We start from the raw sequence: 24,912 nt of genomic DNA, 5'->3' as shown, positions 1-24,912 counted from the left end.
TGATTGCAGAGGCCCCCTAACTTTTTGTTCCCATTTTCCACTTTTTGCTGGTGTTTTCCTAACTCTGATGGTGCCCTGGGTACTGCTAACCAGTCCCAGGGCCTGTGCTCTGTGTAAGATCAGTATGCAGATTAGGCTAATTATAATTGGCTAAGTCAATCTACCCATAAGTCCCTAGTATATGGTAGGGCATGGAGGTTTCGGGGCTCCAGCATAGGTAGTGCACCCATAGGTGCACTGCTGAGGTTCCCAATGTCATTTTAAAGGCAGGCCTGCCTTGCTGGCTGCTTTTAAATTAAAGTTATATGCAAATTCGACTTTGGAATTAAAAGTAGTTCCAAAGTCTTATACTACCTTATTCTTACATATAAGTCACCCCTAAGGTGTGCCCTATGTGCCCCTAGGGCTGTGTGCCATGTAACTATAAGCAGGGACCTTATACAAATAGTTTTATCAGCCCTGGTGAGGTAAAACAGCCAAATTTGTTTTTCCCTCATTGTAGTGAATGGCCTCCATAGGCTAGAATGGGGAGACTTTATTTGAATTTTAAAAGTCCTCTTAAGTAACAGAGACCAAGAGTTTGGTATCAAATTAATTGTTATAATAAATCCCACAACCTCCAGTTGTTGGATTTAATATAACTTGTTCAGGTAAAGAGTTTTAAACTTTACCTGAAAAGTTGCCAACTTCAGCCATGCAGTGTTTTTGCTGCTGTGCTCTGATTGGCCAGCCTCTGGCAGCCTGGCCAGACTGCCTTGATGAGGTGTGAAGTGCGTGGTTTCACACAAAGAGAGGTGCCTGTGGGAGGAGATCTCACCTCAGCAGATGGTGAGGCAGGAAGGGGGAGGGCTGCCAAACTCGTCTTCAAAGGCAGAGAAGGACATTTCGAGCAACCCAGCAACACCCCCACATCCTGCAAACCCAGACAATTAGGTGCCCCCTTGATTAGATTAGGAGAGGGGTGTATTTAGGATTTTTAGCCACACCAGTGGGGGGGGCTCAGCCAGATGTAACCTCCAAAAATCACTTTCAGCCATGATGGATTTTTGAGGAATGTTGCTCCCTGGGATTGATTTTTGCCACACTTCCCAGGAAGTGGTCATCACGGGGGGAAGGGCCCTGCCCCTGATTGGAGAACCAGGACCCCCCTGTTTTTCACCCAGGATCAGGGATAAAACTGGCAGACCTGCACCCACACCTCAGATCCCTATCAGATTCCAACAAGGAAGAACTACAGGAGAAGAAGGACTGCCTTGCTGGACCCCTGACCTGCACCTGGACCCTGCACTCTGGAGGACTACACCAGCTGCACACTTGGGCTTCACCACTAAAGTGACTTTACCTGTCTTCTACTGCTTCAAGAAGGGACTCCCTGTTTTCTGCAGGTACAACGGAGCTGTTCAGAGTCCCCTGCATCAAGTCCTGCAAGCAGAGCCTAGCTGACCAGCGTCCAGTGGCCATTTGAGGATTCTGACCAGGTGCATTCTGTGAATTGTAGTCCCAACTCCCAAGGAGCAACTCAGAGCTTCTGGAACCTTGGATCAAGTTGTGGACACTTCAAAGACACAAAAAGGACCTCTGGAAGAAGATCCAGAAGTTTGGAGACGTTTGGAGCAACTCCATAAGTAGAAGAGGTGCATTGTGGGAGTTGTAGTCCCAGACCCCAAGAGGCACACCAGAGCCTCTGAACCTTTGGCTGGTGCTGTGGACCACTTTCCTGAATCAAACACTTCTGAAAGTAAGTGTGACAGTGTTACCTCGTGGGTGGCCTGAACTCTGGACTTTGTTCCTTTCCAGTGTGACCTTTTTTAACCCTTTGAGCGCTACTTGCTTCTATACGCTAGAAAGCATTAATTCTTTAAAAATGTATATCTCCGGTTCCCCTCATCCGATTTTATTCATTTTGGTGTCATTTTAAAGCTTAAAATATTTCCTATTTGTATAAATTGATTTTGGATTTTTAAACTGTTTCCTGTGTTTTAGTTAATTACTGTTTTGTGATATTTGAATGCTTTACACTCGGTCTCCTAAGTTAAGCCTTGTCGCTCATTGCCAAGCTACCAAGGGTTGAGCTGGGTTTAATTTACTGAGACTTAACTGGACCTAAGTGGAGGTTAGTGGCCTATTGCTAAGTGTAGGTACTTACCTGCCCTTACCAATAACCCATTTTCCAACACTGAGGGCCTGATTACAACTTTGGAGGAGGTATTAATCCGTCCCAAAAGTGACGGTAAAGTGACAGATATACCACCAGCCGTATTACGAGTCCATTATATCCTATGGAACTCGTAATACGGCTGGTGGTATATCTGTCACTTTACCGTCACTTTTGGGACGGATTAACACCTCCTCCAAAGTTGTAATCAGGCCCCGAGTGCGGTAAATAACTCAGCACATTCCGGGACACTATTAAATATGGTCTCCGTGTTGGCAGGACTGGCTTGAAATGAGTAGTACACCCAATCTCATATTGTTTTTAACAAGTATGCTCTGGGATAGGGATGTCAGTCCTACCCCACGACATGAATACGGCAGTAGCAGGAAGTGGTAGGAGGCCTAACAGCATGTATGCTATAAAAGACTTAAATTATCAAATTATATTTATATTACTGTTTGTAAAAGATGATCTCGAAAATGTATAGTGTACAAAAGATTGTTTCTCTGCACCATCTGCATTTTAATGCACCGCGTTCTATGCATATGAAAACAAGTGTCCTACTCTCTTTAAAGTGCTAAGAATGTATGTTAATGATGTCCAAATGCAAAGCTACATGGTGAGTAGGTTATTAGGTGCAACTCCTCACTATTTCCACATGCATTCTGCCTCATGAGTTATTCAGCTGAAAGAAAGAAACGTTTACTGTGCGCGCTGGAGCAGCGAAGATCGCATAACTGTGTAACTGTTTGCACGCATTCAGATCCACTTTAAATTTTTCTTTGGCTGGAGTGGCTTCAAATCAGCTTGATTAGATTTTCTATGGAGTCCAGCCAGGCTGGGCATGCTGGTCTCAGAACAATGATGTTCAAACACGAAAGGAAGGGCATGGCTTAAAAGCCTTTTCTGGCAAGAATTAGGTGGTGGCTTGCTCATGTGCCAATTGGTAGATACAAACGTTAAAGTGTGCACCGTGTGTTTTCTGTGTTTATATAATATCTCCAGTGTTTCTGAACCTGACTCTGTTTTAGTTGCAGGCTAATATTTGAACTCACAGCCTGTTTGCTATGAGAAAAAGCATGGTTTATCCTAGTTGATAGTTGTTGCAACACCTACTTACCCTTTGGTGAACCTGTGAGGTGTCATCTGTAAGCAAGAGAACTGAAGTAGCAAAACATACCTACCTACCTCATATGCTGCGCACAGGTGTCCTTGGATAAGGCAGTCTTGTACGAGGACCAGGTGAACCTCTAACGATACAACTATGGCAATATATGTAGTTATTATCCAGAGTTGTTTGGTTACACAGATGTTACTTTGAACAGGGACTGAAAAAACGCACACAGTTTCGAGTATGCAGTGCTTTTCTATAAAACAGGTGAACATTGGATTAAAAAAATTGAGTTTTGTAAGCACACATTTGCCACGAAGAGGCCCTGCTACTAATTCTGGCTTGTGTAGGATGATCATTTATCTGTACATTTGTTTCAGCGATTTCCTAAAGGCTCGGCGATCACTTACGGTATGTAGCGGAATAGGGAGTGCATTCCACATTTCCATGAATGCACAACCTTCTTGCCTGGCCCTCCATATTTTTGGTATTCTCTGGGGCAGGCGGCTGAACAAAACAAGTGGTGGCATGGACGCTATTTAGCTTTGATTTGGACAAAAGATTTCACTCATTGTAGTTCTGAGTCTTTTATCCTACTCTCATTGAGTCGTGAGATGGGAATAGAGTTTTGACAGATGACATGTTTAAATTGAGCTGGTCTATGCATGTGGAGCCCACAGACACTCATTTGTGGGGACAGACACTCATAAAATATTGACTGCAAGCAAGAGAGGGAAAAACACACAAAACGAAAAAACAAAGGAAGAGAAAAATTGAAAAAACGACGCAAAGGGAGAAAGCAGTGTCCGGCAGGAGTGAGATAACGGGTCAACAATGTCTGGAAGTGGATTACAGAGGCCTGAAATTAATTCAAACCTGCTATGCTGTGGTATTCGACATGCTGATTTTTAACAGCACTGCCCAAGCAGAGCTTTGGATAGCAGCACTCATTCTTTACAAATTAACTACTCAAGATGCAAGTAAAATGTTAGCTATATTTTATGGTGTTCGTGAGGAATACTTAGTGTAGGAAAATGCCACAGTTGTCATGGTTACCCCCTAACCTTTTGCCTTTTGTTGATGCCATCTTTGATTGAAAGGGTGCTGGTCCCCTGCTAAGTAGGCCCCAGCACCAGTGTTCTTTCCCAAAAACTGTACCTTTGTCTCCACAATTGGCACAGCCCTGGCACACAGTTATGTCCCTTGTAAAAAGTACCCCTGGTACCAAGGGCCCTGTGGCCAGGGAAGGTCTCCAAGGGCTGCAGCATGTATTTTGCCACTCTGGGGACCCCTCACTCAGCACATGCACACTGCCTCACAGCTTGTGTGTGCTGGTGGGGAGAAAAAGACTAAGTCGATATGGCGCTCTGCTCAGAGTGCCATGCCCACAACCCAATGCCTGCAGCATAAGTAAGTCACCCCTCTAGCAGGCCTTACAGCCTTAAGGCAGGGTGCACTATATCACAGGTGAGGATATAGCTGCATGAGCACTATGTCCCTACAGTGTCTAAGTCAATTCTTAGACATTGTAAGTGCAAAAACTAACTCCACAGTTCCATAATGGCTACACTGAATACTGAGAAGTTTGGTATCAAACTTCTCAGCACATTAAACCCACACTGATGCCAGTCTGGGATTTATTGAGGAATGTACACATAGGGCATCTTAGAGATGCCCCCTGTATGCCAGCTCTACTGTTAATGTGTGACTGACCGGTCTGTGCCAGCCTGCCACTTCCAGACGAGTTTCTGACCACATGGGGGGAGTGCCTTTGTGCACACTGTGGTCAGAAACAAAGCCTGTCGTGGGTGGAAGTGCTTCACATCTCCTCCTACAGGAACTGTAACACCTGGTGGTGAGCCTCAAAGGCTAAAGCCCGTTGTTACAGCGCCCCAGGGCACTCCAGCTAGTGGAGATGCCCACCCTCCTGGACACAGCTCCCATTTTTGTCGGCAAGTCCGGGGAGATAATGAGAAAAATAGGAGGAGACACCCCCTTAGCCAGGTCCACCCCAAAGGTGACCAGAGCTGAAGTGACCCCCTCCTTGGAAAATCCTCCATCTTGATTTGGAGGATTTAGCCGGATAGGGATGTGTTCCCCTCCCCAAAGGGAGGGAGTACAAGGAGGGTGTAGCCACCCTCAAGGACAGTAGCCATTGGCTACTGCCCTGTGACCCTAACACACCCCTAAATTCAGTATTTAGGGGCAACCCTCAACCCAGGACTTCAAATTCCTGACAACCTACAACGAAGGAGGACTGCTGACCTGAAAAACCCTGCAGAGAAGAAGGAAGAGGACAACTGCTCTGGCCTCAGCCCTACCGGCCTGTCTCCTACTTCAGAGAACCTGCACCCCAGCGACGCATCCTGTGGGCCGAGCGACCTCCGCCAACTCAGAGGACTGCCCTGCAACTAAAAAGGATCAAGAACTCCCATGGACAACGGACCTTTCCAACCAAGAAAGAAGAACCCATCTTTAAAGGGACTCTCACCTCACTGCAGAAGCGTGAGTCCCCACCACTCTGCACCCAACGCCCCTGGCCCGTGTCCAGAGAAACCAATGACCCAGAGAGGATCCCCAGGCGACTCCGACTACATGTCCACCCTGGGCTGATCTTTCTTCACCCCCCACGACGAAGCCTGCATAGGGAATCCCAAGGACACCCCTGACTGCGACTGCCCGGGACGAAGATATCCAACGCCTGGAGAAGCACTGCACCCACAGCCCCCAGGCACGTGAAAAACCTACCTACTGTGCAACAACGACTAGCAGGTGGCCCTCACCTTTGCCCAGTCGATGGCTGGCCAGAGAAACCCCCCTGTGCCCTGCCTGCAGTTTCTGAGTGACCCCCGAGTCCCTCCATTGAAACCTATTGAACCACGACGCCCTGTTTGCCCACTGCACCCGGCCGCCCCTGTGTCGCTGAGGGTGTGTGTTGTGTGCCTACTTGGGGTCCCCCCAGTGTTCTACCAAACCCTCCTGGTCCGCTCTCTGAGGACGCGGGTACTTACCTGCCAGCACCCCGGAACCAGAGCACCCCCTCTCTCCATAGGCGCCCATGTTATTTTGGCTCCTCTTTGACCTCTGCACCTGACCGGCCCCGTGGTACTGATGCTGGGTGTTTGGGGTTGACTTGAGCCCCCAACGGTGGGCTACCTATGACCTGGAAACTAAACTTGTAAGTGCTTTACTTACCGTCATAACTAGACTGTACTTACCTCCCCCAGGAACTGTTGAAAATTGCAGTGTCCACTTTTAAAATAGCTTATTGCCATTTTATGAAAAACTGTGTACATTACTGTTTTCGCTCAAAGTTCTAGGTATTACTATGCAAAGTACCTTACATTTAATGTACTTACCTGCAATCTGAATCTTGTGGTTTTAAAAATAAATTAACAAAATAATATTTTTCTATATAAAAACCTATTGGCCTGAGGTTAAATTATTGAGTGTGTGTTCTTACTTATTGCTTGTGTGTGTACAACAAATGCTTAACACTACCCTCTGATAACTGCCTGACCACACTACCACAAATAGAGCATTAGTATTATCTATTATTGCCTCTGTCAAGCCTCTTGAGGAACCCCTGGACTCTGTGCACACTATACCTCATATAGAGAGCCAGCTTCCTACACTTAGGTACCAAGAAAATGAGTATGTAGATCTCAGTTACATTCCCCACAAACATAGGACTGCATTTGCAGTGTATTGTGATTACTTTGAAACTGATACTCTTATCAATTAGCGTCCATTTTTGCTGCTCTAAATACTGAGGAACAGATGCCCTTTTTGACCAGTTCAGGTCAGGAGCGGTATAGTTAGTAAATACAATTTCGAAATCCACTGGACACACCAAAGGTTATAAGGGTGTTGTAGTTAGGTTCAGATTTTACACACAAAACAATAGAAATTCAGCAGCTATAGTTCTCTCAAGTAACTGTAACTCGAGCCCTAAGGTAACTATAACTTGCCCCCCATGCACAGTTTTCTCATCAATAATTTATCTGCAAATGTTGCAGTGATATTACCATTGATGTCATAGAAGATGTCATGAGTGATGTAATGTGGGATAATCAGCAGTGCATGGCGAGGGTACAAATTGTAGTTACCTTAGGGCACAGATTATAGTTACTTGAGGTAACTATAACTGCTGAATTTTTATGGTTTTGTATGTGTAAAATCTGAACCTAACTATAACGCTCCTGTTTTTTTTTACTGAATTTCTAAGGTTTAAAAAAAAAATGATATTTCCAGCTTTTATGTCCCTGTAACCTTTGTTTTTTCAATGAATTTCTATGTTTTTTAATGTTATTTCCTAACTAGAATGTCCCTGTAACTTGGGTGTGTGTGAGTGGTTGTGTGGGCCTTTAAGTGTGTGTGAATCATTTTGTGGCTGTGTGTGTGAGTAGATGAATGGGTATGTGTGGGGGGGTGATTGATCGTGTGGGTTTGTAAATGGTTTTGTGAGTGGGTGTGTGAGTGCTGTGTGGGTCTGTGAGTGGGTGTGCGAGTAGTGTTGTGGGTCTGAGAGTGGGTGTATGGGTGTGTGAGTGGTTGTGTGGGTGTTTAAGTGGGTGTGTGTGTAAGTGTGGGTCTGTGAGTGGGTGTATGTGTTTTTTTTGGGGGGGAGATTCTGGATCCGTGAGGATCCATGCATCCTTGCACGCACAAAAACATTTTTGGACAGTTTCTTGTTATGAAACCAGTCCCGTGGGATATGGGTGCCTTTACCCTGAACCCTTCTATCACTTTTCATTGTTAATTTTCCTGCTAGGAGCTGAGCCCCAATTAACAAAATGACAGTCACAATTTTCTTTTCAGGTTGCGGCCAGTCAACCTCGGCATTCTTGTTATTGCATGGATGCACTAATCCACCCAGATCCATGTTTCTAGGTACACATAAATCTTTTTACTTCAATAACTCCAAAACTGCTGAACAGATTTACACCACATTATAAAAACACTCTTTCCCGACCAAGATCAAGCGTTCTGCCAAATTTGGTGTAATTCCCTTCAGCGGTTCGGTCTGTAGTCGTGCCTAAAGTACTTACGCTAAATTGCATGGGGAGAACGTGTTTTGAGACCCATTCTTGTTTTCAGCCCAGTCTTGACAGATAACCCAAAACTTTACAGACAGTAGCTGTAATGACTGGCACACTAGTTTTGAAAATTTTGTGAAGATTTGTCAAATGACGCCATGAAGGCATTGGCAAAAAAAATATTTTCTTATGGAAACTAGGTCCTAACTATATATACTGGTGACCACCAGTAGATAATATATAATTATTTAAACCTAATTAAGATTAATCATACATCAGCAGAAACATGCACAACTACAGTTGTAAACAGAGATTAGCAGATCTACTTAAATGCAAGTAATAATAGCAGCACAAATAAATCTTTTTGCCTGCCCCTAGAGAGCGGAAACACAAAATGAATCACAGTCTATTAACAAAATGTTAAACATTAGTAAGCACTAATGCAAGCCATATAAAATTGTATGAAATGATTCAAACCAGCTTCTGAAAGTGTCACTGTTGGAAATGGCCTCTCTGAAGGGTCACTCCAAAACTTTTTGCCTTCCTCCTCTACTTTTTCTGACCTCATTCTTGCTGGCTTTAGGACTGTAGACACTTTACCACTGCTAACCAGTCCTAAAGTGTATGTGCTCTCTCCCTAAAAACCTGGTAACATTGGCTCATACCCAATTGACATATTTAATTTACTTGTAAGTCCCCAGTAAAGTGCACTACATGTGCCCAGGGCCTGTAAATTAAATGCTGCTGGTGCGCCCACAGCACTATTTGTGCCACCCACATAAGTAGCCCCTTAACCATGTCTCGGGCCTGCCATTGCAAGGCCTTTATGGGCATTTTCACAGACACTTTAACTTGGCATTTAAAAGTACTTGCCAACCCTTAAACTCCCCTTTTGTACATATAAGTCACCCCTAAGGTAGGCTGTAGGTAACCCATAGGGCAGAGTGCTAAGTAGGTAAAAGACGGGACATGTACATATGTGTTTTATATGTCCTGATAGTGAAAAACTCCTAAATTTGTTTTCCACTACTGTGAGGCCCGCTTCTTTCATAGACTAGTATTAGGACTGTCCTCATATACTTTTTGAGTGCTAGATTCTGATCTGAAAAGGGTAACCAGGTCATATTTAGTATGGCTAGAATGGTAATAGAAAATCCTTCTTATGAGCGAGGTTTGATTTTATAATACTATTTTAGAAAGTGAGCATTTCTCTGCACTCAAAACCATCTGTGTCTTACAGCCTATCTGCAATCACTGTCTGTGCTGGTTGACAGCTCCCTTGTGCATTTCACTCAGACAACCACAAACTCAGGACACTCGGTCACATCTGCACTGATCTGCATATTGAATGGGTCTTCCTGGAAGGGTGGAGGGCCTGACACTTACATTTCAAAGGCTATTGGCCTGCCCTCAAACAATGGACTGCCAAACCCCCCACTGGGACCCTGGCAGACTGGACTTCCCTGAAAGTGGAACTTGTGCAATTCAAAACCACTCTTTGAAGTCTCCCCCTCTTCAAAGGCATTTTGGGTATATAAACTGTGTCTCTGACCCCACCAACTCGTACACTTCTGGGCCTGAACCTGCAACCTTTCAAGAGGAACTCCCTGGCTGCCCAAAGGATTCATATGGACTGCTTTGCTGAGAAAGACTGCTGCCCTGCTGTTGCCCTGCTGCCCTCTGACTGTGCTGAGAAGTGCTCTCCAATGGTTTGGATTGAGCTTGCTTCCTGTTTTCTGAAGTCTCAGGGCCAGAAAAACGTCACCTCTTCAGGAAACCCCTTGTGCGCTGAAAATCAATGCACAGCCTGCTGGAAACGACGCACCGCCTGCCTTGTGACTGCGAATCAACGCACAGCCTAACCGCAACGACGCATCCCTACTTCCTGAGTTGAAATTCGACGCAGTGCCTACATTGCGACAGAAAATTCGCCACACAGCTCTACCGGATCGCTGCAGAGCTGAACCAGAGCGACACAGCCGATTACCAGAGTAGAAAATTGATGCAGTACCTGCCGTGCATCAGAAAATTCTATGCATCGCCCTACCGGATCGACCCAAAGCCTGTGACTTCTTCCAGCATGCCCAGGATTTCCCCGCATCGTCCTTGGGTGTCAAAAAGATCCCCGCATCACAGTGAGGAACCAAGACTGCGCACTGAAAAACTATGTAAGCCCCTTGTAGCATGGAAAGAAACAATGCATCATCTGTGCCACGCCGGAAAATCCAATGCACACCTTATTTTTTCCTAGCATCTCCTCCTCTGCAGTCTCTGCTCATCGTTATTTTTTACGCATACCAGGTACTATGTGTAACAGAGAGACAACTGTTTATTTCAAAGGATTAAGACTATTTCAAATCTTGCAAAAGTGATATTTCAACTTGTTCTTATTAGATCTGTGCCATTTCGACCTTACTTTATTCAGATAAATATTATCTATTTTTCTAAACTTGTGTGGTGTATTTTTGTGGTGTTTTCACTGTGTTGCTTTATGATTTATTGCACAAATACTTTACACATTGCCTTCTATGTTAAGCCTGACTGCTCAATACCAAGCTCCCAGAAAATGGGCAAAGGATAATTTGGATTGTGTGTGATTTACCCTGACTAGGATTGTTGTCCCTACTACGACAAGGGTGTATATCTCTGTCAACTAGAGACCCCCTTTCTAACAGTCACATACGAGCAGCAAGTGATTTCTAATACCAGTGGTATCTAGGTGTATGGTTAGCTTTCTGTGTAATCTGTATGAAGTTCAAGTTCAAAATACTTTATTTGGCTCATTTGAGGCATAAAAGTCACACAAAAAAAGGAAGAAATACTCAAAATATTAAAAACAACTGAAATACAGCTGTAAATGTTCTCATTATTTAGAGCGCATTTTCAAAGCACTTATTTTAAAATGTAAAATAGCATGCATAACCGTTTCACGGTCCAACTGGTGCAAATATGCAAAAGCTGCAACATGTGATTTAAAACCTAGTGCCAGCAAAACAGGGTGTAAGAACTGTCTTCCTTGAGCAGCATAAAAAGTGCAAAACAATATAAAGTTTATTTTGCTCTGTTCTGCAGGGATTTCACAGTAGCAGGGAGGAAGAAATGAAAACCATGTGCCTTTTTGACGGAAGGCCACCGAAATGGATTGTTTGGAGATGAAATCTAGTCAATAAAAACCTATATCCCTCCTTTGCTGTAATCTGTAAAAAAGTGCATGGAGCGCTGAGGAACTATCGAGGGTACCCACTGTATCATTCTGCAAAATATCACCACATAGACTCCTGCCACAAGCGAAGTCATCGGCACACATTTACTTTTAAAAATGCAGAGAACTTACCTCACCGGTTTATGGCCCAACGACTTAGAAAATCTAAAAACAGCTTCTATTGAAGGTTGGAACTGCATGAGTCTTAAATTTAATAAGAACTTACAATTAAGACCAACATCAAAAGGAATGCCCAGATAAGTAAAATGTTTTTTTTTCCTAATTTCATCTCCACCAAGTAATTTATTTTTTGTTTTTGACAATTTGGGTCCACACTTCAACACAAAGGACTTGGTACGGTTAACTCTCAACCCCAAGCTCTCCATAAATGTATTTAAAGTATCTAAAAGAAGCTGCAACACATTTGCTGTTCGGGTGATGGGAACAGCATCGTCCGCATAAAGCAGGATGGAAATTTCCCTTGAGTTCATCTTGGGGATATCTCTTCCTGACCTCAACAGTTAATCACCAAAATAGTTAATATAAATAAGAAAGAGAAAAGGTGCCAGGACGCAGCCTTTCCTCACACCCATGGGTGACGAAAGCTCCTCCCTGAGATCCTCTCTTCTAATATAGCGCATTCGGGCTTTAGTGTGAACATGAAGCCTGCACAAAAGGGAGAGGATGGCACTATCCATCCCCAGCTGTATCATAATGGATCAAAGCTTTGATTGGTCTACTGTGTAAAGCGTGCAAGTTAGGTCCATGAGAGCAAGATGGACAACACCTTTCTTGGCCTTAGTGTACTTTTGAATAATTAGAAGGAGGTTGGAAGCCTGTTCAACAATTCCCAGGCCTGGGCGAAAGCCAAACTGTAAATCTGAGAGGCCCTGCATTTCTATAGCCCAGGTTTCCAATTTAGATAGTAAAACCCTCTCTAAGATATTAACCATACTGTCTAGAAGAGATATAGGATGATATCAGTGCGGTAAACTTTTATCTCCATATGGGAACGATGATGGCCTCATGACAGATTTTAACCAAAGGATTGTTATTGCGTAATTGATAACATTAAGCAACACAGGAGCCCAAAACTCAGGAAGATTTTAAAACATCCGCTGGGACTCTATCAGGCCCCGGGGCTTTACCTGAGGGGCAACTCTTGATAGCTAAAGTAACATCGGAGATTATAATTGACCTGCAGAGCGGTTGATTGGCGCTCACATCACAAATAATTACCTTTTCAGATCCCAAAAGAGAAGCACAATTTGGATCCAAAGACTTTAGAAAAATGAGCCACCCAGTCACTACTAGAGATGACACAGTTGACTTTATGCACGACCTCACCTAGAGGAGTACATTAATTTACGATCTTCCAAAAACTTCGACAGTCTTTCAGGGCACTAGATATTCTTAAATCTTACCAAGCCTTTACCCTGACTTCGGCCTTCCTTTTACATATGACCTCTTTATACAGTTTCCTTGCCTGGGTTATTTCTCGATGATCCCACAGGCATTTTTTTTTAATGCAAGTTAAAAAAGCTTTTGGGCTTTACAATAAGCCATATTTAACCACCCTGGGTTATCTCTACCTTTGAAAGGTGCTTTAACCAGTTTATCTGCCATGTAACTATTTATCCTTGCGTATGTGGCTATAACTCTTGGAGGATTACGGTCCTTCCGCAAGAGTATACCCATATCTGAGTGGTTGTGCAAAAACCAAGTCCCTATGGGAAGCTTCCTTATCAACTTTTTCCCATTTAACATTCAAGCCTTTATTACGGCTATAATCAATGTGGGGTGAGGGGCGATATGTTTTCCCTACTGGGGGTTAACCTGAAGTTAGCTACAAGTGGGTTATGGTCACTCAAACACGAGGCCTAAAATTCACACCTCACAACTGCAGATAAAAATGTCCTAGAGATGAGCACATCTTCAATAAACAAATGTGAATTATGGCCCATGAATGTTGGAAGGTTTGGCCTACTCGGCTGTGCATAATCTAAGAGTATTATCAAGTTATGTGCCAGGAACAACCTGCAGTGAGTCCCCATAAGCTGTGTGTTTAGAATGTGTAATAGAGTGATTAAACTCATCATCAATACCACACAAAGATGCTTCACCATGAGTACAAGTTTCAGTGTTAAAATCTCCCACCAACATAATAGCCAACTCTTTTCCGTGAGTATCCAATATTTTGTGCAGAGAGGCTTCCTCATCATCCACTGCACAGGTCACTGTGTGATCAAAGATGTTATAATAAAAATTCACCAAGACTAAATCAATAGCTTCTGTAAGGTAATCAATAACACATGATAAAAAGACAAAATAGCTCTCTCTTGCACAGACCAACCAGCCAAGAAAATAGAAACAAAAGTTGCAATGCCCACTTGGCTCGGCCAGCAACAGAGGGAGTGGTGGAAACATGATAGGTAAGTTAACTATTTATGTGCAGAGTGTCCACTCACCATGTCTCATGACAACAAATAATATGGTACCAATCCACTATATTTAACCATTCAGGTGAATCCTGTTTGGTGCGAAGTCCAGCCACATGCCACAAGATTATGCTCAAAGTAGAGGTCTGCGCTTAAGGATCACAGATAAAACTTTAAGGGAGATAAGGATTAGTACAGACTAGAGGGAACTCTTTCTTACTAGGCAATCAGTCCAATTACTCCAAGAACGGAAGAATATCAAACCTATTAGAAAGAGGAAGGGAAAAATCATGATGCAGATTTGGGGTCTCCAAGTTGCGCCTCACTAGAGGCTACGGAAATTGTGGCCCGCCCGTCCAAAAGCTTATAGGCCCAAGGACAATAGAAAAAACCCAGCAGGCAAACATTTATACCTTCTGGGTTTATGGAGGAGTAACTAAGTAAGCATAACAAAACCTGGACAACACTAGGCGATCAAAAGTTGACTAGCACACAGTCGCCTTTCATAGTTTTAGGCAGAGGGCCTATCCATGAGACCCTCCTTGTAAAGATGAATTCTCTTGAGAAGTCGGCCGATCTAGTCAGATGACTTCCCATCCATTGCAGTACTTTATTTCTCAGTGAAACATCTGTCTCCAAATGCTTACAAGTATCTTTAGGGATGTTAACATACGGTGTGCATTCTGATGGAATATGTGGGCAAGGTAAAGGGGCATCATTGCTTTGGCCCACACACTCCGAGCCTGACTCCCCACCACAATGCCCCTTTGCAGAGATAGAGGACTTCCCAGACTTCACTGCACCTGCTAATTGATTAGTAGAGTTGTTGCAAAGATTTGGAGGTGGGAGATCACTGAGCACCCTTGGATTTCCGCTTGCCAACTTCCCTTGATGATCTATGTGTGAGACTCTGAGAGGGTGAGCGACATGAAGTGGGATGGAGAGAGTCATAGGGACATGCCTCCTCTCCTGTTCCTTGGCCCAATGTCTGGGTATCTGCAATGGAAAAAGTCACCATAAAATGGCCATCAAGATGATTAATCCCTTCCAGCCCCAGGGAAGCAAACTTCTTAAGCTGCAATTCAACTGCATCTAACCATTCCAGTGTAGGTTTTAACCTACTGTCCAGAGCGGAAACAAAAGTGTTATCCACAGAAACCAGCTTGGGACCCTGATTCCACCCCGCTCACCCCCCCTTTTTAGGGACCTTCTCATCTATCCTTGAATGCTTAGAATTCATTATTGTCTCAGTCTTCTTTATTTTTCCCCTTCCTGTTAGCCCATGAGTTGGACACAATAACTTCTGGCACCAAGTTAATTTGAGTAAGCTGAGGCCGGGGCATGCATCAAGCTCCAATATTGCATAATCCTGCTTGGGGAGCCCCCGTTCAGAAGACAAAGAAGAGTCTGTCTTACCATCAGGGATGCGGGTCTTACTGGGGGAGCTTCTATTATGTTGACAGCGCGAGTAAGAAACGTGCCCATAGTCGAAGTCGTAGCCGAGGCAGATGTTGAAGTACAATCACAGGCTTTACGCTTCCCCATGTTGACAAGAGGGGCTAACCAAATGAATCAAAGGCGGGGAACAGGAATTCACATGACCAAAAAGTAAAGTTTAAAGAGGACGGGCTTCTATATAACATCTGAATATAGTCAGTGGTTCTGAGCAGCCCTGGTTATCCCAGTTTCTACCCTGGGACCAAGAGAGTGGTCCCGGCCAGCCTCTTCCGGTCGTGGACAGGCACAGATCGGCCCACTCTTGGCAGCGGGACCCGTGAACAAACTTAAAGCACCTCGGGATGCGCTTATGAAGCTAGAGCGGCTCTCCTGCCACTAACACTCCTGGGATATTAAGTCCACTTCTCCCAGGTTGCTGCCAAACAACGGGTACAATGCAGCGGGACCCGTGAACAAACTTACAGCGCCTCCGGGCACGCTTGTGAGGCTAGGATGGCACTCCTGCCGCTAACGCTCCTGGGACATTAAGTCCGGTCCCCCCAGGTTGCGGCCAAACCACAGGGCATAAGCTGTATCAATAAAGGTGTACTCTACTTGCTTGTTAAGTTTTACGTGGGACTGATATTTTGTGGGGTTTAATTGACTTGGTCGATTATAGGCATATATTTGATGATGGAAAGGTTGTTGGTGTAGCCTGGACAATCTAGTGGCATCTGCGGTGGGAACCCAGGATCTGTATGTTGGTGAAGACCCAATCAAAAGTGTTTCCTTTCATGTGGCTTTAATCAATGATGTTCTGTTTGAAGTGTGGAGAAAGTAAGAATGTATCCCTTAGAAAGATAATGTCAAATCAGTTGTTGGATGAAGTGGTGATGTGGTATGTGACATCTTTGATGAAGGGTATGTTGGAAATGGGAGACCTAGAGATCAGCTGGAAGCTTAAGAGTAGGTCATAGCAGGTAAGAAATTGGTTCTTGGAGAATGTGCAGCTAAAAGAACCAGTGGGTGACAATGAAGACTCGTTCTTGTGTGGGCAGTCTGTATAGTGTGCAAAAATGTGTAGAGATTTAGATGAGCCAAATGTGAGTGAAGATAATTATGTATTGCTTGTGCATGGTAATGGTGTCTGCTATGCTACAGTATGATGTCCTGATGAGTGTGCATAAGTGAGCCAACAAATAATTTTCAATCTGGTTGCTGAGGCAATGATAGAAAACCACACCTACTACCATCTCCTGAATGCTACTATTTCTCATATCAAATAATTTGCTGCTGAGACGAAAGAGTAAGTAAGAGGGGCCACTCACCATAAACTCTCTAATAAGAAAAAAACTCTTGATTGACAATGAAAAAACTCAATGCATAAAAATACATATAAGCAATGATGTATTCACATATCTAGGGTCAATGTTAATACAATGTGCTTAGTGATATAATGATGAAAAAGGGTCATTGAAATGATTCCTGAGCCAAACTTTATGTACTCATGCTTCGCACAAACAATTATTTCGATTGTAGCCAATTTGAGAATGCCAACACTTGTCATCCCCTTGGGACTTCCTCAGGGCTACAAGCTAAATGTACAAAAATACATGTTTATATATATTAAAATCATTATATATGCTTGAAATGGGGTCTTTGATTGGCAGTCAGGTTACACCCTGTCCAAGCCAGGACCCTCACTCTAGTCAGGGTAAAAAAGAATCACCCTCAGCTAACCGCTGTTTACCCCCTTGGTAGCTTGGCACGAGCAGTAGGCTTAACTTCAGAGTGCTAGGTGTAAAGTATTTGTACCAACACACGCAGTAACTTAATGATAACACTACAAAATAACACAACACAGGTCTAAAAAAATAGAAAATATTTATCTAAACACAACAAGACCAAAACGACAAAAAGCCACAATACACAAGTCAAGTTATCAATTAAAAAGCAAACAGTCTTCATGTAGTTTTAAACACACACTAACGCTGTCAGCGTGAAAATGTACCTTGGGTGCGTCAAAAATAACCCAGCACGGGTGAGGGAGTATCAAAAAGGGCTGGTGATGCGTTGATTCCTCTAAAGAGCAGGGTCTTGCGTTGTTTCTCCTCTTGCCAGCTCGGGCGTGTCGTTTTCTTCTCTCCGCAGGAGAGTGTTGTGTTGATCCGGTCAGCACTCTCGGGTCCTGGCAGGCCTTGCGTTGTTTTTCAATGCCCAGCTGCACTTGAGTGGGAAATCCCGCCACACGATGATCTGAAAACCCCGCAACGCAGGTTGTGATGTCCAGCCTCTGGCAGCGATGCTGCGCGTTATTTCTTCTGCTCCGTGCGTCGATTCTTCGGTCGCGTTTCCTGCGAGCATCATTTCTCAGCTGCGGAGCCTGCGGTGTGTCAATTTTTCAGCTGCGGTTCGGAGTCGCGTCGATCTTTTCCCTGCACGGCGTTCTGAGCGTGGATTTCTTCCTCTTGGGCTGCCAGCTTCTCCTTTCAGGGTCCCAGGAACTGGATGGGCCCCACTTGGCAGAGTAGGAGTCTCTCCAGAGACTGCAGGTGCTGGCAGAGAGAAGTCTTTGCTTTCCCTGAGACTTCAAACAACAAGAGGCCATCTCTAAATCAAGCCCTTGGAGATCGTCACAAGATGGAAGGCACACAAAGTCGAGTGTTTGCCCTCTTACTCTGGCGGAAGCAGCAACTGCAGGATAGCTCCACAAAGCACAGTCACAGACAGTCTTGGTTTCCAAAAGTGTTCTAAAGTCTGTGGTTTTGGGTGCCCTTCTTATACCCAATTTCTCCTTTGAAGTAGGCCTACTTCAAAGTAAAGTCTCTCTTGAATGTGAAATCCTGCCTTGCCTAGGCCAGGCCCCAGACACTCACCAGGGAGTTGGAGACTGCATTGTGTGAGGACAGGCACAGCCCTTTCAGGTGTGAGTGACCACTCCTCCCCTTCCTCTTAGCACAGATGGCTCATCAGGAAATGCAGACTACACCCCAGCTCCCTTTGTGTCACTGTCTAGTGTGAGATGCAACCAGCCCACCTGTCAAACTGACCCAGACAGGGAGAGTCACCGAAATGTTATAAGCAAGAAAATGCCCACTTTCTAAAAGTGGCATTTTCAAACCCACAATCACAAAATCAACTTTACTAAAAGATGTATTTATAAATTGTGAGCTCAGAGACCCCAAACTCCACATGTCTGTCCACTCCCAAAGGGAATCTACACTTTAATCATATTTAAAGGTAGCCCCCATGTTAACCTATGAGAGGGACAGGCCTTGCAACACTGAAAAATGAATTTAACAATATTTCACTGTCAGGACATATAATACACATTAGTATATGTCCTACCTTAACCATACACTGCACCCTGACCTTGGGGCTGCCTAGGGCCTACTTTAGGGGAGCCTTACATGTAAGAAAATGGAAGGTTTAGGCCTGGCAATTGGGTACACTTGCCAAGTCGAAGTTACAGTTAAAACTGTTAAAACTGTACACACAGACACTGCAATGGCAGGTCTGAGACATGATTACAGAGCAACTTATGTGGTTGGCACAACCAGTGCTGCAGTCCCGCTAGTAGCATTTGATTTACAGGCCCTCGCACCTCTAGTGCACCTTACTAGGGACTTACTAGTAAATCAAATATGCCAATCATGGATAAACCAATTACATACAATTTACACAGAGAGCATATGCACTTTAGCACTGGTTAGCAGTGGAAAAGTGCTCAGAGTTCAAAAGCCAACTGCAACAGGTCAGAAAAAATAGGAGGCAGGAGGCAAAAAGATTGGGGATGACCCTGCATAAACTCAAAAGTCTAACGACTAAGTAATCCTTCCTTTCATTTCTCATCTTCAGAGAGCTTTGCAATAGGATATGTTCTCTCTGTGAGCACTCTGCTCTGCCCTGTTCAAACATTCTTCAACATTTCCACAATCCAGAGGTTAGCCTTCTTATCAGATAGTATTTTCCTCATGTCCTGACTACAGTTCTGCCTTGCTCAAACTATTCCCCATAGGGGATTGACCGCATTGCTTATCTAGGATGAGAGCATGTAATATGCTATTTCAGGTTGTCTTTTTCCTAAAAATGTCACTCTGTATGGTGCCATTGTTTACATACAACAATAAATACAAGAAACCAATCATATTGTCATGGTGCCTGAATGTAAGATGCACATTGAACTTATTTTCATTAAGAAAGGTGTACTAGGCCAGGAGGTCAGTGGTTGTGCCTTACCAAATGATAGGACATTGTCTACAAACCTGCCCCAGAAAATGTTGTCCATCCATTGCCATGCTCATGAGCCCCAAGCATGCTCCCTCTGGAACAAGCCCATACAATCGTTTGTGTAGGAGGGAGAAAACCTGGAGCCCATCGCAGTTCCCTTTTTCTTGAGGTATCAGTTGTCATCATGTAAGGAGAGAGAGAATTAATTTTGTTCAGTGTGCATAAGTGAGCATGAGATAGTGCCCGCTCAATACATGCTTGATAAGCGGAATGTGAAGAGGTTGCTAAAGATGACAGTGGGAATATACGGCATGCAGTTGGGGTGCTAGTGTGTATCTGTGAAGGTTGGGATAGTTTAGGAAAAGCCTGGGATTAAGCATAAAATGGTAACTTAATTCTGATGCGAGGGGAAATGAAAGTCTGGCCATTGGCCTTGCCAGGCCAGTAAGACCATATAGTAGCTGACACATAATGGAATAATCTTCTACTTGCTGTTTAGGACGACTTGATGTCTTTCAGAAGAGGTTGGTAGATCAGACGATTTGAGATGGCAGGTTTTCTATTGTCTGTAGGAGAGTAATGGCTTTGGTGGTGTTATAGTTTTGGTTGTTTTCTCAATCGGGTGCCAATCCTGGTGCGAACTCAGTTTCTAAACTGTTGCATGGTTAGAGCTTGGTTCACAGTCTAATCTACATGCTGATGTTCGCAAGCATGTGATATTAAACACAGGTCCGGGTAAGCATTTTTTTTTAGTTTTCTAGGAGGAGCTGTAAATGGAAACAGTCACGAAAGTGACTATATAGATGTGTAATGTTTTACAGCTTCACCTAGAAAATATGTAGGTGTCAATTCAAGAAAATATACTTATTGAAAAATCATGCCTTTATTTGTGATGGGTAGGAGAGAAATTATTAAAATGAACACCAATTCTGATTGATATGCAGATAGCCATCTTCGATTGAAGATAAGCAGAAAAATGTGCCTGCTATATATGTTTTTAATATATGAATATGTGCATGCGTAAAATTCTCAAAAGGGGGACTTGGTGGGTCCCTTGAAAAGGAGGTGGATACGATTGGGATTATCCTCGCCATCAATATAGGGAACCTCGTTTGCAGGGGATGCTATTGTATTATTTAAATTACTCCTATTTCAAATCTGTATTGTGTGCCTTCCATTTATAAACAGATTTTCACCGAAAAACATTATTTATGTATTTGAAATTTATCATAGACATTGTTTGACTGGAGCATTCTCAGCTTATTTGTTCAGTGTGTGAAGCCTTTATACAATTTTCATTTTGACACGTCAAAACTAATGTGATTTCATTTTTGTTTTCAGGGAGCGGGCTGCACTGCTCTTGTCGTAGCTGTTGTTGCAAGGAAATTAGAACTTACCAAAGCTGAAAAACATGTGCATAATTTCATGATGGATACCCAGCTCACCAAAAGAGTAAGTTATACCTGTAGATTTCGATTCCATGTTTGCCTTTCCCTGATGAACAAGACCAGTTAAATGCTATGGATTGCTTTGACTATTTCAGGCATTTCTGCGTATAATTAAATTTTAGCGAAATGTTTTTTCCTCGCAAGTGTAAATGCTTTAGTTCTTTTAAAACAATGTAGAGGTAACATACTACTGTATGCCAGATGACACGATTTTTTGTTAATTTGAATTACCTGCATGCTTTTACTGCAAGACTAAATAAATGCAGAAACTGTTTAACATAATCCACATTCTCTCACATCGATATATTTAGTCAGCGCTATAGCACGGATGATACCGGCCCAAACGAAAGATAAAAATGTGACAGACCCGCCCAACTATTTGTTTAGCGAAAGACAACCGTACTTAGAGTGCAGTCTGTTGAGCCATTGCTTGTGCTACGCAAATGATAGCTACGCCCTTGTATTAGGAATTAATACATTTAATGCTGAGGGCGCAATTCTGTTCACAGTCACTTCCTTAATGTAGCACGGCGCCTGTATATTTCAAGTGAGGCATTTCCCCATTTACACGGAGATTTGGCTCACACACTCTAGGGTTTCTCCTTGCCACTGTGCATGCTTCCGTTGCAGAAACTCGCACTGGGACGTGCTGAATACCTTTTAGCCGTTCCATCCTGGAGATAACAAGCCGCATGTGGGTTTCCTCTTAATGTTAGCTGCAAAAGGTTGTCCCATATATCAGTCATTAAAAGACAAATAATTATTTATCTAACTAATAGAGAAGTGAAAGTTAATTGGATTTTAGTAAAATGTAACATAGTATGGCAAGCTTTGAAATTATTTTTTTAAATTCTAAATATACATTGATTTAGGAAATTGGCTTATTGTGCAGGATGTGAAGCCTGTGCAAATTGCCCTTACTGGGAACCAATTACCCCATTGTAGCACTTGACTCTCTGACATAGTGAAGCAGAGCATGCTTCATATATTTTAGATTGTTTGGGTGGGGAAGGCTTTCTAACTGTACAGTTTTTAATAACATTGTTTGATATTATTTTTGTATCAATAGGATGTATTATGAAGACTTGTGAAAAACAAAATAATAGAAAAGAGTAGAAAATAAAAGAAGGTATTGAATATTTAGATTTGCTAGTCTGTTTATACAAAGAAGGACTCTTTTATAGAGCCTATTGTTGGATGTGGGTTATTTCCCTTTTTCTTGCTTGTTTTTCCCTGTTCCGCTCCAATATATACATATAATTTCAGGGGAACCATTTTATATGGGAGATTAAAGTTTGACCGCAAAAGGGTCATGACCCCCAAAATCACAGTACCCCCTTCAACACTAGACAGCATATCTCGTAACAAGGGGTATCCCTTTTATTATTAAAAAAACAGTCTATTGGCTTTATCAAAGATTCATCATATTAAAAGACCAGCAGACCACCTGTTAAAACACCTTGATTTCATGTTATCAACAATAACCTTGTGTAAATGTAGTAAAGAATGTTAATAAAGCATTTCAATATTACTCAACAATCTGTGTCGTGAGGTTATTTTAGCAGTATTTTATGGGCACATTATTTTAGCCATAGTCCTGCAGCTTGTGCCCTTTAGCCTAGTAATAATTCATTGTATTGTTTTTTTTTTCTGAGCAGAATCTTCATTCTGCAGTGATGTTTTCTTTCTTTTATCTCATACACTTTTAGCCTAGAAACTATTTTCATTCCTTTTAGCTTGACATTTTCATTCTGTGCTTTGCTCAAGGCTGTACTCAACATTGTTGTCTGTACAAAATGGAGCATCTCTTTCACTTCACGGAAGCATACATGTGCTTACATTAGGGCAGTTTTCTTAGAACACCAGCTGTTTTATTATAAAACATCTCTTTGCCCCCTATAAGTTAGAGGGAAGTTCCAGCCAGAAATTGCCACCCCATGCTGTCACTCATTGCAGCCGTCTGCCGAGACTTGACATATTTTGCACCTATGTAAGAGAGGACTCTCAGTGGGCCAACAGCCCTCTTGCTACTACCATATCAGGTTTGGGTGATGGTGTCTTCCAGGGGTCCTGAAAGGCGGATTAGGGCTAACATTGCTGTGCTCTAATATAGTACTTTAGTGGCATAGGTAGGAATTCTAATACTTAGCATTTTGACAGTACGGTGGGACTTTACTTATGTTTCACTTTCTCTGTCACCGCTCTATTATTATGTTTCATTATCCTAATCATTACAGTACAGGCCATTTTATCTAGAATACAGTTGATTTAATAAAATACATTGAACCAGTTTTCTGCTTTTGTTTGTCTTTGCATGTGTGAGACCAATATAACTGAGAGAAAAGGATGAGATCTATTCCACCACGATTTCCCTGAGAAATCAGAATGTCATTCACGTGGCTGCCACAAATCACTGCCACTTTTGGGTGCTGGTGAGGTACTGCTAGCTGGCCAGAAGGGTTAGACACACAGTTGTCATACGGTGTAAGATTGGGCTCAGTTCCCCACAGTCCTGTGGTGCTACTACCCAAATTCAACAGTCTCATTGTTATAATGAGAGCCAACACAATACAGTGTTAATCATCACACAACTGGTTAATAAAGGATTAAGATCATATAACGTGTCAGTTCCTTTTATATACACATCTAGGCTACAGAAAATACATCCATAGAACCAGCCCCTAGAAAGCAGTGCACTCACAGCTGTAGAGCAAAAGCTCCAGCCTTGGTAGTGCTTAAAAACTGAAGAAAATCTTTTGGGGGGGGGGCATAATTCTGTGGATCCCAAAAACAGCTTCCTGGGGGAAGGTGTAGCTGGTGCACTACTGCACACCTCCTGCACTTTCCTTTAATTTTTGGTGACACTCCTGCCCGTCTTGGGACTGCTGCAGTGAAGACAGATATGCAAATAAGAAGTCCCCGCAGAGCATTACCGGGAACTTCCTTTGGAGCAGTGAATATTCATGAGTGGCTTTCCTGCTGTGCCAGGGGAGCCGTTTTTTAACATAGAACAACAGTTGACATGAAACTCATTTGTCACAAACATATAAAGCCCCACAACAAACTAATCGGATGAGAGAGTATTAGCACTGAGACAGTCTACAATCTGTCAGGCATAAATCCATAATCCACAATGCAACCAGTACCAAACGTGTCATATATATCAAAGACATACTTTTAATTCATAAGTATCAAACAGCAACAAGAGATTCATTGGTGACCAAACAAGATAATGCAAAAGTGCAAAAACTCTGATCTGCTACCCAGCAATGAACAGTCACTAGCAGAAAGGAGACGTTTATAACTGCACAATTATTTTTTGCAACACAAGAGTTAATTTCATGAAAACAGGAATATCTCTGAAGGATAGAGCTGATCTGCAGCCGTTTTGAAAACTGATGTAAACTGCTTATAATGAATTTGCAGCACATTGCTAGATTTTTGATAGTGCGTTTAATTTTGCACGATAGAATCTGTGTTCTGTTAAACATATCTACTACCATTCTTTTGCACACAAAAGAGCAAGCGATCAAGGATTTAAACATTGTGAGGGAAAGTTAATATTATTACCATGTATATTTCATAAAATACCTTCTGCCATATGTTAAAATGTTACTGGCAGCTTGGAGGTCTTGAACTTCGACCTCATTCCTATATATGTTCACTTTTTAGCAGAGGGTATTTTATCTAATACGTTATTATTAATATTATTTTAATACACGGATATCTGCAATCGGGCTCTAAAAGCCCTTCTCTAATTTCCATATAATAGGAGAGTTGTGATGTCTCTTGTCACTTGTAAAGATGAAATAACATAGCTCCTCAGCTGTAAAAACCTATTACAGACGAGTT

At 42.9% G+C, this 24,912-nt stretch overlaps 1 protein-coding gene across 1 annotated transcript in view; it reads left to right on the top strand.

The window, feature by feature from the left end:
- KCNN2 (potassium calcium-activated channel subfamily N member 2) overlaps nucleotides 1–24,912 on the top strand; it is a 558,376-nt gene that overhangs the window by 416,518 nt on the left and 116,946 nt on the right. Inside the window, exon 5 of the mRNA XM_069226506.1 lies at nucleotides 20,954–21,064. Within this exon, the coding sequence (XP_069082607.1) occupies nucleotides 20,954–21,064 (111 nt within the window). The remainder of the gene's footprint in view (nucleotides 1–20,953; nucleotides 21,065–24,912) is intronic.

This window comes from Pleurodeles waltl, chromosome 1_1 (assembly GCF_031143425.1).
Source record: "Pleurodeles waltl isolate 20211129_DDA chromosome 1_1, aPleWal1.hap1.20221129, whole genome shotgun sequence".
Lineage (NCBI taxonomy): Eukaryota > Metazoa > Chordata > Amphibia > Caudata > Salamandridae > Pleurodeles > Pleurodeles waltl.
Note: the sequence above shows the minus strand (reverse complement) of the source record. Positions and strands in the feature narration are given on the sequence as shown.